Raw genomic sequence first — 17,093 nt, forward strand, 5'->3', positions numbered from 1 at the left:
TATGAGCTCATGGGCACACTTTCATTCAAACCATCATACAAGGGAATAAGGTTGCATGATAGGACACCCAGCAACCTTCTCTAATGTTCCTACAATGAACTCCTACAGATGTACATAAGCCATCACACAGGCACATGTGTACGTGCGCGTACACATACACACACACACACACACACACACACACACACACACACACACACACGAGGAGCAAGCTCATTGAGATCATTCTGTGCACAGTTTCTGGGTACTGTTAACAATCCTGGAGGGGAAAGTGTTCCCCACTGAGAGAACCCCTTTCTGTAGTCTGACCTTGTAAGTTCACAGGGTGCAGACTAAGCTACTGTGTATTTGTTGACGACTTGAATATATTGCTTTCTACAAAAACCAAAGATTTCTACAAGCAAAGCCGCCCATATTATTCACATGGGAAGAGAATATTTTGAAGAATACATCCATTGATTAAACAGTTCCTTTTCTTCTTGACAGCATTTGTACTTTGCCCGTTCAGACGAAACCCCCGGATTCTAATTTCCCGATCTTCAGACTTCGAGTTTGCTTTAGTGATTCTTTGTTTGGCAGTATCGCCATTACCTCATTGGCTTTTAGTGAGTTCTGAGGGAAGATGTCATCTGCAGAACATTAAGTTTCCTCTCCCACCAGCCAAATGCATATTAAGAAGACATAATTTTTGTTTCATTTTACTTACAATGACAGAAATCGTGGGAAATGCTGTTTCACTTACCATCCTAAAAATCATGCTTCTTGCTTTCTTTAGCAAGAACATACCAATATTTAGCACCCCTATAGTAAAATCTGTATATTGATTTACTCAATGCCTTGAATTTACTAGGTGAGAAATTCTCTCTGGGAATCTGGAGGAGAGTAGAGAAAGATGATAAAGGTGGGCTTTTGTTTTGTTTTGTTTTGTTTTATTTTATTTCACAAGGTTTCGCTATTTTTAATGCTGTCATTATTATCCCAGCCAAGTTCATGACAGTTGTCACACAGCAGTGTAGCCATTATTGCCACATGGCCTGTACAACTGATGTGGGTTCTCTTGTTGTCCAAAGTTGGAGAGGTCCTGGTTGGGATCACCAAGCAGCATGGTGGAACCATTACAGTGCTGTTGGGAAATGCATGTGCTCACAGTTGTAGCACTTGACTGACTCCTGGCAGCTTCCAGCAGGTTCAAACCAAGCTGTTCCCCTTCTGTGGGCTTAACGTCCTTCCTGTTGCTGTTACTGATCTTGCAGCTTAGCATTCTGGGTAAATTGAGAGCAGTGGCTATGTGCCATGGGAAGGAGGCAAAAGTAATCTATGTGTATAAAGATAGGTGGCTTCAGCTTTATTTGCCAAGCTAAGTACTGTGGAAGAATCAGACAAGGTATGACCCTCGGGGAACATGACCTTAAGGAGGAGTAGTCTTATTTTACACATGCAGCTAGCACATGTCTTGTTGCATGGGTTGTACTTGGTAAGACCTAAAGGAGGAGATGATTATACGGAGCTCTGAGGCAAGAGTTGCAGGTGTCGCCTACTCAGCCTCTCAGATATTGAAATTATAGACACGGACTACCACAACCGAAAACCTTAAGTTTTTTTCTTGCAAATACTTAAATGTGTACTCTTCAAACAATGCTCAAAACTTACTGTCTATCTTTCCTTGAGAAGAAATAACTTTATGGTATTTTTTAGCCCTTCTAAACTCCTCATGGGTGAATTTTATGTTAATTTGTTAATCTCTAAGGGAGCCAGTACACACACTCTGCATCCTTTTAGTTCTTTTGGATACCCCAGGGTGCTCTGTGTTCCTCTTAGTTTAGTTATTATGCAAATTCCTTTACTGTCCAGGATTTCCCTTCCAGAAAGTGTGGTACTGATGGGATAGTTGAGGATTTAGGATCCTAGTTTGGATGCCTTCAAAACTGAATTCTTGAGCAGTTGAAAGGTAGTGTAAGACCTTGATTTATACCATTCCTATCCCTGGTAGTTAGAAGCAGAGGCACCATTGCCAAGCTTCCTGGGAGCTCTCTCTTATTTGGGTTTAAAGCCTGAAGCTTATGTAAAATATCTGAATAAATGTTTCCCAATAGAATTCACTCCATGGTGTGCTAAATGCTGCTAATAAATTCCTTCTGAGTTTTTCATCTACTCTTGTGTTGAACTAGGTTGCAGGGTTTTCCTTTCTCTGCCTTTCTTATGATGAAGAAGTGCTAGTTTATAACCCTCCATGCAACATCTCATTCAAACCGAACAGAAAGTGAGTTCATCTTCCCACCTAAAGAAACCATGTAGACAAGTTGTATTAATTGCATCCAAGACCCCAAGCATTAGACATTAAAGAAAATGGCCCCTAGGCACAGGGACTAAATTTTATAGTTTTAAAGTTTACCCAGATGGCTTCCTTTAAGAAGTATCTATACCAAGCTACGGGAAAGGGGCTAATGGTTTTGGGAAACCAAAGTTGCTAGTATTTCAGAAAGAAGAGATGGACTCAGAGAAGTCATATGAGAGGTCCACAGAAAATGTTCCAATGTCTTCAATGATTATTGTCATTTTACATGTAAAGAGCTAGAGGATACCATCCCACTGAGGAAGATTGAGGGTAAAAGCACTAAGCAGTCACAGACAACTGAGAAACTTCCAGGCGGGCAACAAAATAGAATAACCCATTCCAATCCACAATAAGACATATACTAAGTCCCACTAATTTAAACTGTTTCGGAAGCTAAGGACATGTACAAATGTCAGGTGCATATGTTACAACAGTATATTACAAACATCATCAGTCTATTCTGGGTGTTTTTAAAGGTCGATGGGGAGGTAGTAGGTTTAAAAAAAGAGACTTTACATAAGAAAACACTAGAGTGTATGAAATGAAAAACTGATTAGAATTGATAGTAGATTGTCCACTGAATAAAATATTACGACACAGCGTAACAGCAATATAAATGAGACGTAGAGATAAAGATGACTGAGAATCGTGAAGGCGGTGTCCGTGAGCCGTCACACAAATTCACAAGACTTTGTATGAAACCAAGTTCCTGGAGGAGAGGAAGGGGTTGGGAGAGACAAAAATATAGAAAGGAATAATAGCTAGAAATTTCCAAAATTGTATATACAAACCATAAAGTCGCAGAGCCAAGAAGTCCAATAAAACACACAGGGGAGAAACACAAAGGAACCAACAAACAGGTGGATAATCATCAGATTCCTCAGGAATATTGATTGTTTCCTGTAGTGATGAAAAGAAGATGTTAAAGCATCGTAGGGAAGACACACATTCCATACACAATAATCATCAGATGAAGACAGTCCTGACAGATAACGTAAATGAGAAGAAAATGGGGCAGGAAAACACACAGGGAGATAGCACCACTTAATCTCTTGTCCATTGCAGTGTCTTTCTGAGGGGAGGATGGACTTCGATTGTACAGTGTATACAGTTACAGCTCACTGCAGGAAGGACCAGCCATAGAAAATGTTTTGTAAAAGTTCTTCAGAGGAAGTGAAATACTGCAGGTTCCACACATTCATACAGCGAAAGATGGTGCTCCAAAACCAGCAGTTCCAAATGTGCATTTCCTGGTCATTTAACTCTAAGTGGAAAGGGGAAGTTTAACTCAAATCAACATCACCTTCAAGAGTTTATAAGGTGGCACTGGTAAAGGGGCAGAAGGGAAGGGCTTTGAGGGTCTAAAAACACAGAGGAGCTAATTCTCCTCCTAGGTAGACTGTGTAAATATATACGAGAAAATGATAGTCATAAAATGAAAATAAGGCATCGAGGACATAAAAATGGGGTCAATAAGTTGCCGTGATACAAATTAGGAAGGGACAGAGAAGGAAGTGCAGGCCTATTAGTGAAGAGAAGACAGTGGTGTGAGATGTTGGCCACAGCAATAACCGTGTCAGAGTTCGACATCCTAATACTCCATTTACAGGCGAACGATCAGGAGGTGTGTGAAAATGGGATCTCACAAACTGAGCATGCATGGCATGTAGGAACTACAGTTCAAGCAGGAGCAACACAACGGCTGAACAGAACCAGTGGGAAAACAGAGCTCGCCAACAGTAATTATGGCAAACCTCCAGTGACTCTGCTAATATCAGGAAATACAGATTTCACCGCAACCATTTTAAGGAGGCTACTAAAAACAGTTATAAATCGCAAAGGGGGTAATTTTCATTTTAATGATAAGCAATACTAATTCTTAACACGTGTGTGCCCCAAACAAAATAACTGCACATAGAAAGTAAACTTCAATAGAAGTGAATGAAAAAACAGAAAAATCTCCAATTTCATGAAGAAGAAAGACATCAATACCCCTGTCTTCAATAACCAGGAAAAACAAATGGACAGAAAATCAGTAAGGATATAGATTACGCCAACACTATCAACAGAGTTGACCCCATTGACGTGAACGGAGCACTCAGTCCAACCGCAGTTGAGCGTTGCTTGTGTTTTTGAAGTCTTTGGAAAATGTCTAGCAAAATAGACCAAATTGGGCCATAAAGCACACCTCCAAAAACTGTGCTTTACTTAAATCATATAAAGCATATTGATTAGTCGGCTAAATGACCAACCAGCAAGATATTCAGAAACATCACTAAAGATTTAAAAACTGACCCACTTCTAGATAACCCAGAGACAAAAGAGTCAAAATGTCAATCAGAAGTCAGGGACGAAAGTTCAAATCCTGCAGTCTCCACCCTTGAATGGCCGAAGGGGGAAGATCCTGAATCTATAACCAATATGGACACTCTAACAAGACCCTGCATCAGAAAGAAATATAAAGGGAGCCCACAAGAAGACCAAGCTGCACATTACACAGCATGCGGGGGTCTCCCTGTCATTGAGGACAAGGAGAGGGGACGTGGGAGAGAGGGTGTTAGGGTTGGACATGGAAGGGGGGCTGAGATCAGGAAGTGAATAAATAAATTAATTACAATTTAAACGGAGATAGATATTTAGAAAATATTTTGAGTCATTGGAAGTACCAACCAAACATAGCAGAATGTTGGAATGCTGACCTGGTAGAACGTAATGGGCTATTCAGAGCCCAGGCTGCCTTTTGGAAGAAATTTCAAAGAGCTCACATCTCATAAAATGGGAAAGAATGCCACCCAAGCCTTGCTTATGAAAGTTGTTTCAAATATGAGGCAGATTTTGTGAGCAGGTTTCATTTTCCTTTTGTAAACGTGTCTAACGGTGTTCAAGGCCAAACTATGGTTCAGGCAAGATCATAACTGATCTAGACAGTGTTTTAAGCCTTGAAGAACAGGGAAATGATTCTGGCCTGAATATGAGGATACACATTGTTGTTGTTATTGTCTGTAGTACCATCTTATCTGTCTTTCTTTCTTCCCATGTATTTGGAATCTCAATACTAGTAGGGCATAAGATCGTAGAGACCAAACTACTGTCCTCTCATCCTGTTTGACAGGGACATCGAGATGTGAATGAAAGCACAGTCGGCAGCGTTATATATGCGAACTGCTAGACATTGCTGATTAGGTCTGGAAAGACAGCTCTGTAGTTAAGAATACTCACCACTCTTTCAGAGTACCCAAGTACTCCCAGCTTCCTATAACTCTAGAAGCAGGGAAATTCAACTATTCCTGCCTTCAAATCCACAAATCAATATGCATGTATGCAGATGTATACATAACTAGAAACAAAATAAATCTTAAGAAAAGGCATCAGATTTTTTGAATCGACGGTTTACCTCAGAACTGGATCTAACTGGCGTGGCTGCACCTCAGTGCCCTCACTGGCATGGCCACACTTCAGTGACCTCCTTCAATTGTCTATGTAGCTGGGTGACCTAGGTGGGACTCATGTATCTGGTGACTGGCAAACATTCTGTCTACCCTTTATTTTTTACAACTTAGCTATCTGCAGATCTCTTTTTTCCTGAAATAAATGATTCCTATAAGCCCTCATTTCTTAGACAAGGTAAGATGAGGCAAAAATTATTCTTTTAAATCTGTTTTCTGAAAGCCCTTCCTCAGACATCAGAACCCGTGTGTGTAACTAACAATTATATTAGCGGTCTGTGATGGACTTACTGTGAAATGACCACACGTAACTGAGAAAACACTGAAGTATTCCTCAGTGATGAGGATGCACATCAGAATCAGACTTCAGTGTTGTGCCGCTATCTACAGAGGGCTTTAATAATGGTCACACTTAAATGGGACCTTCTCGTCGCCGGGAGACTTGCTTCTTAATTTAAACACCTACATGCTCCAAACAGATTGGACCGACTAGATAGTAAATGGAAGGAGAGAGCTGGGGTTGTGAAGATTAAATTAGCTGCTGTCTCTTTTCTACTTTCAGGACTTACATGCCTATATTCTGATTTCTTTATATAGTGCCTAAATGCTTAATTCCCTGTTTCCCCTTTAGTCATATGGGTCTATTCCATGGATCTATTTTCATTCACTTCTAAATTTTCTCCCTGCCGAAGCTTCCCGTGTTTTCTGCCATGAGAGGCACAGCCTGACCACCTCCTTTTCTGTTTAACACTTCAAGAATTTTTTTCCTCTCCTTCCTTCCCTGTCTTGTACCTAATGAGCAAATTATCTAAAAATAGATATGTTCATCATTCTACAAAATGTTGTATCTGCTGTAGGTTGGAGGCCAATGTGATTGTAAGAGACGTGTGTCTGGCAGACGGTGCTTTCGGTGCCATATTGGGTTCTATGGCCTGCAGGCGCTGGATCCTGATGGCTGCCGCCCCTGTGACTGTAATCCCTCTGGGACCGTGGATGGAGATATTACCTGTCACCACAATTCAGGCCAGTGCTCATGCAAAGCGAACGTTATTGGTACGTATGATGCCCGGGTTTACAGTCACATCTGTATTCCCATCTTGGGGGGAAGAAAAAGCCTCTATTTGATTTCTTTCACTGAAGGGTAAAACTTGACTTTCTTGCTCAAGGCTGGGAAATACAGTTCAGATGAAATTAGCCGTCTTTACAAAAATGACTAAATTAATAATTCTATTCAGTTATAGTTTGAAGCTTAGTTTAATCAACCCTTTAGAAGTTCCTTCAGTCAGTAGAGGCTCTAGGTACATGGACTTGACTAATAAGTCACAGAAAAATGTAATTTGCCGGCTACATAGATGTTTCTTTTAGAAAAATTAGCACTTTTTCGAAATGTTTTACACTTAACAAGTTCTAAGCAAGTCATTTCCCTGCTAGTTTTAATAGACCAAAATAAATGGATTTTTTTTTCCCGAGACGTTCTGTGCTAAAGGGTACTTTGTGATAAATCTTTTCATTTTTTTCTATTATATTTCTTTGAACTGTCCCTATGAAATGTAGAGCGAGTCAACGTAATTCTACACATCATATTTACTGCTGGAGTTACTCATAAAGGGTCACATAATTTTAATTTTGTAATTCTGTACCAAGTTGATTATAATAAACCACGGGCCTCAGTGTTATTTATCATTTTTTTATACAAGACATGCCTTTTTGTTTGTTACTCCCACAGGTATTTTTCAGAAATTAGATTTGATTATAGCAATTTATTACATCCAGGGCTTTTGAGGGGAACCACCGCCACATAAGGACAAAATTTATCAAGTGCCCAAAATGCACCACGCACATAATGCACTTTGAAATTTTGATGTATGAGAATATTATGAGGGGAAAGTTTGCTGATGAAGTGTGCCCTGTGTTCTAACTGTGCATGCCCTGGCTCCTGCATGAAGTTTAAAAAACAAAACCAAAAAACATTTCTACTGTCACCTAAGACACCAAGTCCTGTGTGGTTTTACTGAGTCTGACCTGAACTTCAAAATAATAAAACTGCCCACCAGTGATAATGTTCACCACACATAGACAGACACAAACATGCATGCATGCATACATATGCATGTTTATGTGTGTATTTACATGTAATTCTGAATGATGTATTTTTGTGTGACACAATCCAATCTGTTTCTTTTGTGCACACAGATACAAAACTCCACCTCTCTGGTACACAAACATTTTAGTTAATCAAAAGATGACGGACAGGTCTGATGACATCACCCAGGGCCCCTCTGGCTTAAGGAAAGATTACGTAAAAGTGGACAATATTGCTCCTGCCTTTAATTATGGCAAGCACACAAACACTAACTTATAAAAACAAAGTCTAGCTGACTTGTGGAGGGCAGCTTGACTCTGTGTGCATGAGGAGTGACATGCAGAATTAACTTCTGTGTGGCTTTCTTTGTTCTTAGGTACGAGACACGTTTTAAATTCAGGATACAGAAACACGAGTTAACCCACGCCTTTGTACACAATGGCGTGGCGGCTTCTCCATTTTTGTGACATGTGCCCTGTGGTACTGTGATCCCACAGCTTGAAAAATAAAGAAATCTTAATTACTCGTAATTCATCGTGATCCGTGCCATTTATTATTGCCCTTTACTCACGCCATAAACATTGTCCGGCAGGGAAGTATAAATATGTATTTTGTGAAGATTAAACCCTCGGTTTAGCAGTACTCTAAATGGTGACTTCCAGAGCGAATCTTCCGCAAGTGAAAGACTTTTAATAAAATTGCAAACTCGACGTGAATATATATTTTCCTAATAGGATTAGCGACCGTCCTTGCCGAAGATTACCTCGTTAATAGGAAGAAACAAACCCCCTGAAAATACAAGGGTGTGTGGCGTGTGTTTCAGGAGGCAAACTGTTTGAGTTAACAAAACTGTTAAATCTTACTAATGATTCTATCACCAGTAAAATACATTACCACCAATAATTTTATTAAAGTGGGTCATTCATCTAGAATAAAGAGGGAGAAGCCTGAGAATTAAATGCCAAGTGTGCGAACTCGCCTGCACTTGTTAGCTGCGAGTGTGATGCCCTGTAGGCCTCCGTGAGTATCGTTAGGAATAGATTACCTGTCAGGAATATGTATGGAGTATTCAAATAAGCACTGTGCATATTTTTAAAACTGATCTGATATGAATCCATGTAGACCGATTTTAATAGTTCAAAATGAGTCATAATTCTTGTTAACAATACAGTTATTTTTAAAATTTGCAGCAATCGCGGTCCTTTTTATTTTCCTTATTGAAATTAAATGATATGCCTTAGGTGAGCCATTCATCATGGTTAAAGAACTCGCCTTCCACTGGAGTTTGAATGAATTTTTACCCACATACATACATATTAGGCATTTTTTTTTTTTTTTTTTTTTTTGCAGCTTAGGGCTACTTTCCTCCGTATCAGTGCCTGAGCGTGTGTTTGACTCTTGTTTTAGGGACAAGTTTTTATTACAATTATAGTTTGAAATAGATGTCTCCATTGGTTCAAAGCAATGAGGGCAGCAGGTATTTATGGTCACAGACCTGTGAAGTCGGCGTAGTGTAAAGGCAGGCTCTGCGTTTGAGCACCACGCCCCTGCATTCTTTGGAATCCCTCTCCATGGCTGCAACCTTTCTCTTGAGACTAACCTGAGTTGTCAGAGGTTTAAGTTTCAGTGAGGAAACATTCTTCTCCATTTGCAAACTGCATGTTTGTGCTCCTTTGAACAGGAGCAGCACGGGGCTCTGTCCGCGTTCACTCCGTGCTTGAACAGGTGTGTTTGGGTCACGTGGTTTTGACAAGCGCCGAGACTGCTTTATGAGCCAAGGCAAGCGTAATTTATATTAATTGAAAATGATAAAATATAGGGTCCTACAAAGGATTAAAATAAAAATTACTCTGGATAAGTTATATGTATGCGGATTATTTAGTTTTTAACGGCTAAATGTAAATGCGCCTGTTGCCCTCACAAAGACGGTTATCAGAGCGACGTTTTGTTTGTGCTTCTACCCCAGGCTTTAAAGGCATAGTCAACAAATACAAACTTGGTGTATTTACGGGATACAACATGGCACTTTGGCATGCAGACAACTTGTGAAATGGTTGTTTGAGGCTACTTGGCGTATCTACTGTCCACATGCCTAACATACTTGCAGTAAAGACTACTAAAATTTATTCTTTTACCGTTTTTTTGCGTGTATGCTTTAAAACAGTTTACCACTGAGATTCTAACCACAGTGATAGGGAAGTGAATCTCAGGTCCTGTTTATTCTGCCTATCTGACATTTTATACCCTGCTTATCCTCCTAGAAAAATCTTTAGTTCTCTTCAGGCAATTTCTGGTTTTTAGAAAAGTTACATTCGAGCGGCCACGCACATTTTTTTTTTATTCTTCCAAACCTATTCTACTATAATAATTTTGATGTTCGTGAAAGTGGGTGAGTCCCCACGAGTGCAGCAGAAGTAACACATGTATCCTGCATTTTGTATCGTGTTGTTTAGCAATTAAATTCCACAAAGCACCCCGCTCTCCACTTGCATGCGAGAACTAAATCAGTGCCACCATGGCATTTCACATAGATGGCCATCCTGGAGTGGTCCTCTCTGTGGTTCGGCTGTGTTCAATGTTTGACCTTCAGCCCTCTTCAGGGATGCTGTCCTTCCTCCTCCCTCCCATCACCCTTTCAAATGTGCTTTGTTTCCAGGGCTCCGATGCGATCGCTGCAGTTTCGGATTTAAGTTTCTCCGGAGTTTGAACGCTGACGGATGTGAACCTTGCCATTGTAACCTCCATGGCTCGGTGAACCAACTCTGTGACCCACTCTCTGGGCAGTGTGTGTGCAAGAAGGAAGCTAAAGGACTTAGGTGTGACGTTTGCAGAGAAAACTTTTATGGGCTGCCCTGGAGTGCTTGTGAGGTCTGTGATTGCAACAGGGCTGGCACCCAGGCTGGGACCGTGTGTGATGCTGAGACAGGGCAGTGCGTTTGTAAGCCCAGTGTTGGAGGGAGACGATGTAGTGAGTGTAAAGAAGGGTACTTCAACCTACGTCAGAATGATTCCCACCTCTGCTTACCTTGTAACTGTGAGAAGACCGGGACAGTAAACGGCTCTCTACTGTGTGACAAGTCAACTGGGCAGTGTCCCTGCAAATTAGGGGTAACTGGTCTACGCTGCCATCAGTGTGAGCCTCACAGGTTCAATTTGACGGTGGACAACCTTCAAGGGTGTCAGGCGTGCGAGTGTGACTCCTTGGGGACATTACCTGGAAGCACTTGTGACCCCGTCAGTGGCCAGTGCCTATGCCTACCTCATCGACAAGGAAGAAGGTGTGAGCGGTGTCAGCCAGGTAAGAGAGACTCGCTGTCAGTTCAATGACTGCAGGTAATCCCTCTGTTTCTGGTTGCAGCTTCTAAAGAATGTGTGTTCAACACCATCGCTGCATTTATGCCATCCACACTGAGCTATTTGACCTGCTTGAGGCTGTCTTGTCTGTGTGTTTGCTGTTTGTGGGGAAGGGAGGCAACTTGCAGGAATCTAACATACTTCCTGATAGAGGAATGCTATAATTTTCACCTTGACGTGTGTGAATTTTTAATCAGTTAAAAGATATGTAACTGAGAAAAAGGGTTATTATTTTGTGTGTGTTTTTAAAAAAGGAGAATTTGACCTAATCATCTGTATAATATTGAATATCTAGATGATGGATCAAACTTCTAAATGAAGTGGCTGGTAAAAATATTTTTAAAGAAAGGGATGCACACTGTGGCATCATAAGGATACATCTAGAATTGTTTGTGAATGCTGTCATATAATTAAATTGATGGCTGTCTGATTTCACTGTTTAGAAGCCTGTCTTTTCAATTGTTTCCTGGTAGGAGTAAAGACCTTTGCCTTTTAAAATAATTTTAATTAAAGTAAAACTTTATAATGAGTTGGTCATATTTTAAGTACAGCTGAAGCTACATGGATCTAGGAAAATTGCAGGAGTTTGTTCTTTGCTGGGGTCTACAACACTTTAGCCATGGGTCCTTGGCTGGGTTAAGCAGAGGTTATCTCCTGCCGAGTTGGCCTTAAGTCCAGGGAGGTAACTGTTGGTTACTCCCAATATAAGTGCCCTTATTTCACCACTGGGAGTATCTTGTCAGCAGAGAAAGGAAATGAATTCAAGAGGGGCTTGGAGACAACATGAAATGGAAGATGTGTGAATGCGAGGGTGGGGTAGGTATGATGCAAATGTAGTGTTCCTACTCCTAAGGGGAAAACGAGATGGATAAAGCTGCTTAATGAGTGATCCCATGAACTTCTTGAAAGTCAGTAAAACATAACTTTATAAGAATAAAGCTAAGATCAGTGGTTGCCAGGAGCTGAGCCTTGGGAAGACGATGACTAGAAAGAGACACTACGAGAGGTTCAGATACGTTAGTATCGTTTAAAATTCGACTGTGTGAGTAGCTACATAACCACCGGTTCTCAAAATCCATTGATACACACAAGTAAATATAGGAAATGTCACTTTAAGAAACTATGCTACAGTAAACCTGAGTAAAAAGAAATCCCACCCCCACCTCTCCACCCCCCTGTCAGACTACAACATTCATATTCTTCTTTCTTCCCCACAATGAGGCTTCCCAGTCCCCTCTTCCTCCCTTCTTCCCCCTCTGTGGGTGTTTGTCCACCATGTGTTTCTGATGATGCCTAGGATTCTAGTCTCAGTCATGCAGATGGGCTTACAATCCACCTGCCTTTTCCAGTTCCACACGGGGAGGTAGGGGGTGGGGAGCATCTCTTTGCTTGTTTCGACAGGATTTGCACCCCTGAGCTAATTCAGCAGGGTCAGAGATGTCAGGACATCTAAAGTGATCAGCATACCCAGGAATCTGTTTTAACTTGGTGTAAGGAGCGGGTGTCCCCAGGAAGTAAGATCATTGTGGAGAGCCCAGCCAACAGGCTTGTGAACACAGCTGCTACTTCTGTGTCTTTCCCCCTTGAGCAACCTCTCAGATTTGCAGTCTCTTGAGGTTTTGCTCTCCTGAGCTGGTTTTGTGTTCTTTCTTTAAACACTCTTTTCTTTTAAAAAGATGTCTACTTTTCTCCTGCATGGTGGATAACCAGGAATCTGCATCCTTGATTTTCAATGGTAAAGGAGTTCCAACAGGTCCAGTGATGCATATTTTGCCTAATTATCTTCTGGTAAAATTAAATGTTTCATTCTGACTGGATTGTGCACACACTGTGCATGTCACCTGTTCTAAACAACTTTTCTGATTTTGGATAAAACTCTAAAACAAAGCTTCTCCTTTTGAAGAAGGTCTGACACATCCTCCAGATATCTGGACACTCTTAACAACCCTGACTGTGGTCTTCTGTGTGTTTCTGTGTGTTGTGTCAATGCAGACATAGAGAAAAGTAAACATCAGCTCTACAGGGGAAAGAACAGGCTTTTCTTTCTCTGTGCACCATGGACTTCTGCCTCATCTGGATCCTTCTTGGACAGAACACTTCTAGTCTTACATTTCTTCCCATCTTCGTCCTAACCAGGGTGACCCATTGTTTCCATCTTTCTGCTGTTTGCCTTCACGAGCTCTCTGCAATGGAGTGCTCTCCCAAAGCGCTCTGCAGTCACATATAACAAAAGGAACCTCACCTTTGCAGATTCTTTCCAACTCACCCTTTTCAGGCAACTCAGCTACTCTGGTTCTGGCTTTAGTGTGGGTGTCTGTAGGGCAGGGGGCTGGAGGACTAGTCACAAAGATATTCCTGTCTCCCTGTCCCTAGTGCTGGAATTACAGGTGCACACTACCACACCCAGCTTTGTAACTTGGGTTTCTCTGGACTGAACTCAGGTCTTTATACTTCTGTGGCATTTTCTATCTTAAAGTTAATTCATCTTGGTACCTCCATGGCCAGGCAGTATAGGATACTTTGCCATTACCCAGACTATTGGTTACCAAGTCTCTATTTCTTCTAGAACTAGATTGAAACAGAGCTGTGTATTAGCATGTGTAGGATTGGTTGATTTCTTCCGATAAAAGTTCTCATTTGAAAGAACTGCCTAACTTCTCATTGTACGTTTAGTGAACCAGAAATATTTTCTAAACATTAAGCATCAGTGTCTTAAGCATCAGGTGAGTTCATTCAAACCTCTGTAAATAGGTAATCATCATAAGGCAACTTTGAAAATGCGCTAATGTTTATTCCGTGCGCTGTTCATTATTTGAGTCTGGAAAGACGTTCCAGTTCTAGAAATCATGTTACACTCTCATTCCTAGTGCCTTCGATATGTTACTTCTCTTTATGAAAGTTGTGTGGGTCTGTGTAAGCAGAGGAAGCATTCCTTTGTGTATATATGCCACACTTTACTTTATCTAGCCATCAGTCGAGGGTGAAGAGAATGGGATCCTGCCACTTGAGACACCCTGTGTAGAACCAGAGGTCAGGCGTTTAAGTGACATAAGCCAGGCTGATGACAGTTGGCCAAGTGTGAGCTCACCCTTATGCAGGAGGTTGCTCAGTTGGGATCACATAAACACAGGGTAGGGAATAGGTAACAGTGGGAAATGTAGGAAGGTGGAAAAAGTAGTAAGTGGGTTCTAAGAAGTTTTGTCCTGCTGCTGAGGAGTGGAGTGAATATGTAATGTCCTAAACACTTCTAAAGGGATAGTCACAAAGGCATCTTTGTTTGCTTTTAATTTTTTAATTAATATATTTATTAATTCCTTGAAAATTCCACATATTATTTTGCTCATATTCTCCCCCTTTTTCTGCCCCTAATTCCTCTTGTTTCCACTCACAAGTCTATTCCCCTAAGTTCCTGTCTCTCTTTTTAAAATTTAATAACCCATCAAGTCTAATTTGCATTGTCTATATCCTTCTGGGTATGGGGTCATCCTGTCTCATGTGACTGACCTACAGGAGCCACACCCTTAAAGAGAACTGAGGTGCCCTTCTCTGAAAACCACCGGCTGTCCACAATTAAGGGTAAGGGTTTGTGAACCCCTTCTCATGGCAGGTCAGATGCTAACTGGTTTGATCTCATACAGGTCTTGTACAGGCAACCACAACTGCTGTGAACTCATGGACATATCAGTCCTGTCATGTCCAGAAAACACACACACACACACACACACACACACACACACACACACACACACACACTCTCATGCACATGCATACGCATATGCATGTGTGTGTGTGTGTGTGTGTGTGTACAAAATTGATCCAGTATATGTTGTTGTGTGTCAGTTTTTAAAGGCCAAATTAAATTTAAACTTGATGCAAAAATGGAGTAGGTGAAGGTAGCATTAAAAGGAGAATGCTTATGTCGTTAAGAATGTCAACCTCTTGGCTGGAAAGATTTCTAAATAGTGCAGAGCCCTTGTATTTCTTGCAGAGGACCCAGGTTCAATTCCGAGTACCCACCAGGTGACTCATAGCCACTCATAACTCCAGTTTCAAGGGATCAGACACCCTCGTCTGGTCTCTATAGGCACAGATGTGTTAGTGGTGCATAGACATACAAAGTATCCACCTGTATATAATTAATCCATTAATTAAATTTACAACAGAATGGGAATCTCATATGATAATTTAGTGGGAAACACAGGAGAGGGGGGGAGAGGGGAGGATGTAATTAAGGGACCCAGTTATTATAACTGCTGACTTGTTCGTGGCCACCATTTGCCTTCAGCATTCAACAGCTCTGATCTTCTTCCAGCATCCGTTACTACTCAGTAGCAGACAGTACTGTGTCTGAGTAAGTATGTGAATGCTGCCCACTGCTGCTTCCTTCTACTCTCAAACCCTTGGTCAAGACCTCTTTGCATGTCCACAGAGAACTAACTGCAAGAGAGACTTCCGTATATCTATGTACGTATATGCACTTGTATTAAACACATGAGCCCCTGTTACAAGAATGGAAGAGACATTGATTGATACAGATAATTACCAGATCTCAGTGGCACCAACCACTCTGAATGTTTAAAAGTCTCTGAATAGCAAACTGGATAGGAGTTGTACTTTGCCTGTAAAGCTCACTGAGGGGTGATCTCCATAGAAGCAGAAACTGCCGTGTGCAGAGGAACGGCAGACTGAGCTTGTCATTATTCCTTAGTTTTTCTTCTTTGTTTCCAGTCTTCCTTATTTAAGATTACAAGTGCTCCATTCAGAGAACAGCCCAATCAGCTACTCTCATTATGGATAGGACGCCTGAGTATTTCTCAGGCTCTCCAACTAAGGAAACTCCTGACCAAGCATCCTCAAAGTGTAAGATATTAGCCTGTCTTTGTACACATGCTAGCTGAATTAGGTAGCCCTTGTCCCAAAGACACCAATGCTCTAAGAAATTAAATAGGTGCAGAGTAAACCAGATACAGAAATGCTTTGAGCATGGGCATTATTCTTTTTCAAAGTGGCTGTTACACCCACTTTGCCTTCCTTTAAAGGAGATGGCCATTGTCCCCGCCCTTTTGGAAGGAGTTTTATGGCCTCTCTAGTTAGGTAAAGAGAAAAAAAAAGAGTTAGTCTCCTAAAGGATAAGCAACAGTAGCAGTTAAATTCCAAGTAGACGGCTGAGGTGGTTCTGAGGTTGGAGGTACCAGGGCAGAATCAAGGCAGGAGTGGGGTTGGCGTTAGGGGTACCCGATGAGGATTGGGTGGAAATAAAGATGGAGAGTGGTTTTCCAGCATCTTCTTCCTTTTTAGTTCAATTATATGTTTACTAGGATTCTCATGGTTGCAGTTTTACAAACTGTGATTTAAAGGAGTAAATCTGCCCCCGAAGCCCTCTGTTTTAGCTCTACTATGTTCAACTGTGCCATGGCGTTCAATCCTTTTATACTTATTCAAATGTAATGTTTTTAATATTGTCCATTGTTTGTTCCCACTTACTCTTGTACTTTATTTAATTGCACTTTGGGTGTGTGCATGTGTGAGTGAGTGTGTGTTTGTGGGGCAGAGGACAACTTTGGGGAGTTAGTCCTCTCCTTTTCCCACAAGGTTTCTGGAAATAGATTCAGGTCATCAGTGTCTTTATCCTCAGAGACATCTCGCCATCCTGTTGGCTGTTTTTGAATTTAGAAACTATATCTGGTCAGCCCATGAATGCATAGTTCCCCATATGAATCTTAGCATTTCTTTTCTGTGGCTCTGTCTGTGCTCAAGGATGACTGCTGTGACCCCTTTTGAGCTAGCCATATACAAATTATACTTCTTATCTTGATTTAAAAAAAGTGTTTGCCTTTGAAATTATTACCTTATTGAAATTGTTCAGGTATTTTTA

At 41.2% G+C, this 17,093-nt stretch overlaps 1 protein-coding gene across 1 annotated transcript in view; it reads left to right on the forward strand.

Moving 5' to 3' along the window:
• The window catches only part of Ush2a (usherin), a 666,484-nt gene that overhangs the window by 112,535 nt on the left and 536,856 nt on the right, over nucleotides 1-17,093 (forward strand). The window contains exons 11-12 of the mRNA NM_001302219.1: nucleotides 6,639-6,834; nucleotides 10,521-11,162. Coding sequence (NP_001289148.1) covers nucleotides 6,639-6,834; nucleotides 10,521-11,162 — 838 coding nt within the window. The remainder of the gene's footprint in view (nucleotides 1-6,638; nucleotides 6,835-10,520; nucleotides 11,163-17,093) is intronic.

The sequence above is a fragment of the Rattus norvegicus genome, chromosome 13 (assembly GCF_021556685.1).
Source record: "Rattus norvegicus strain SHRSP/BbbUtx chromosome 13, alternate assembly SHRSP_T2T, whole genome shotgun sequence".
NCBI classification, from domain to species: domain Eukaryota; kingdom Metazoa; phylum Chordata; class Mammalia; order Rodentia; family Muridae; genus Rattus; species Rattus norvegicus.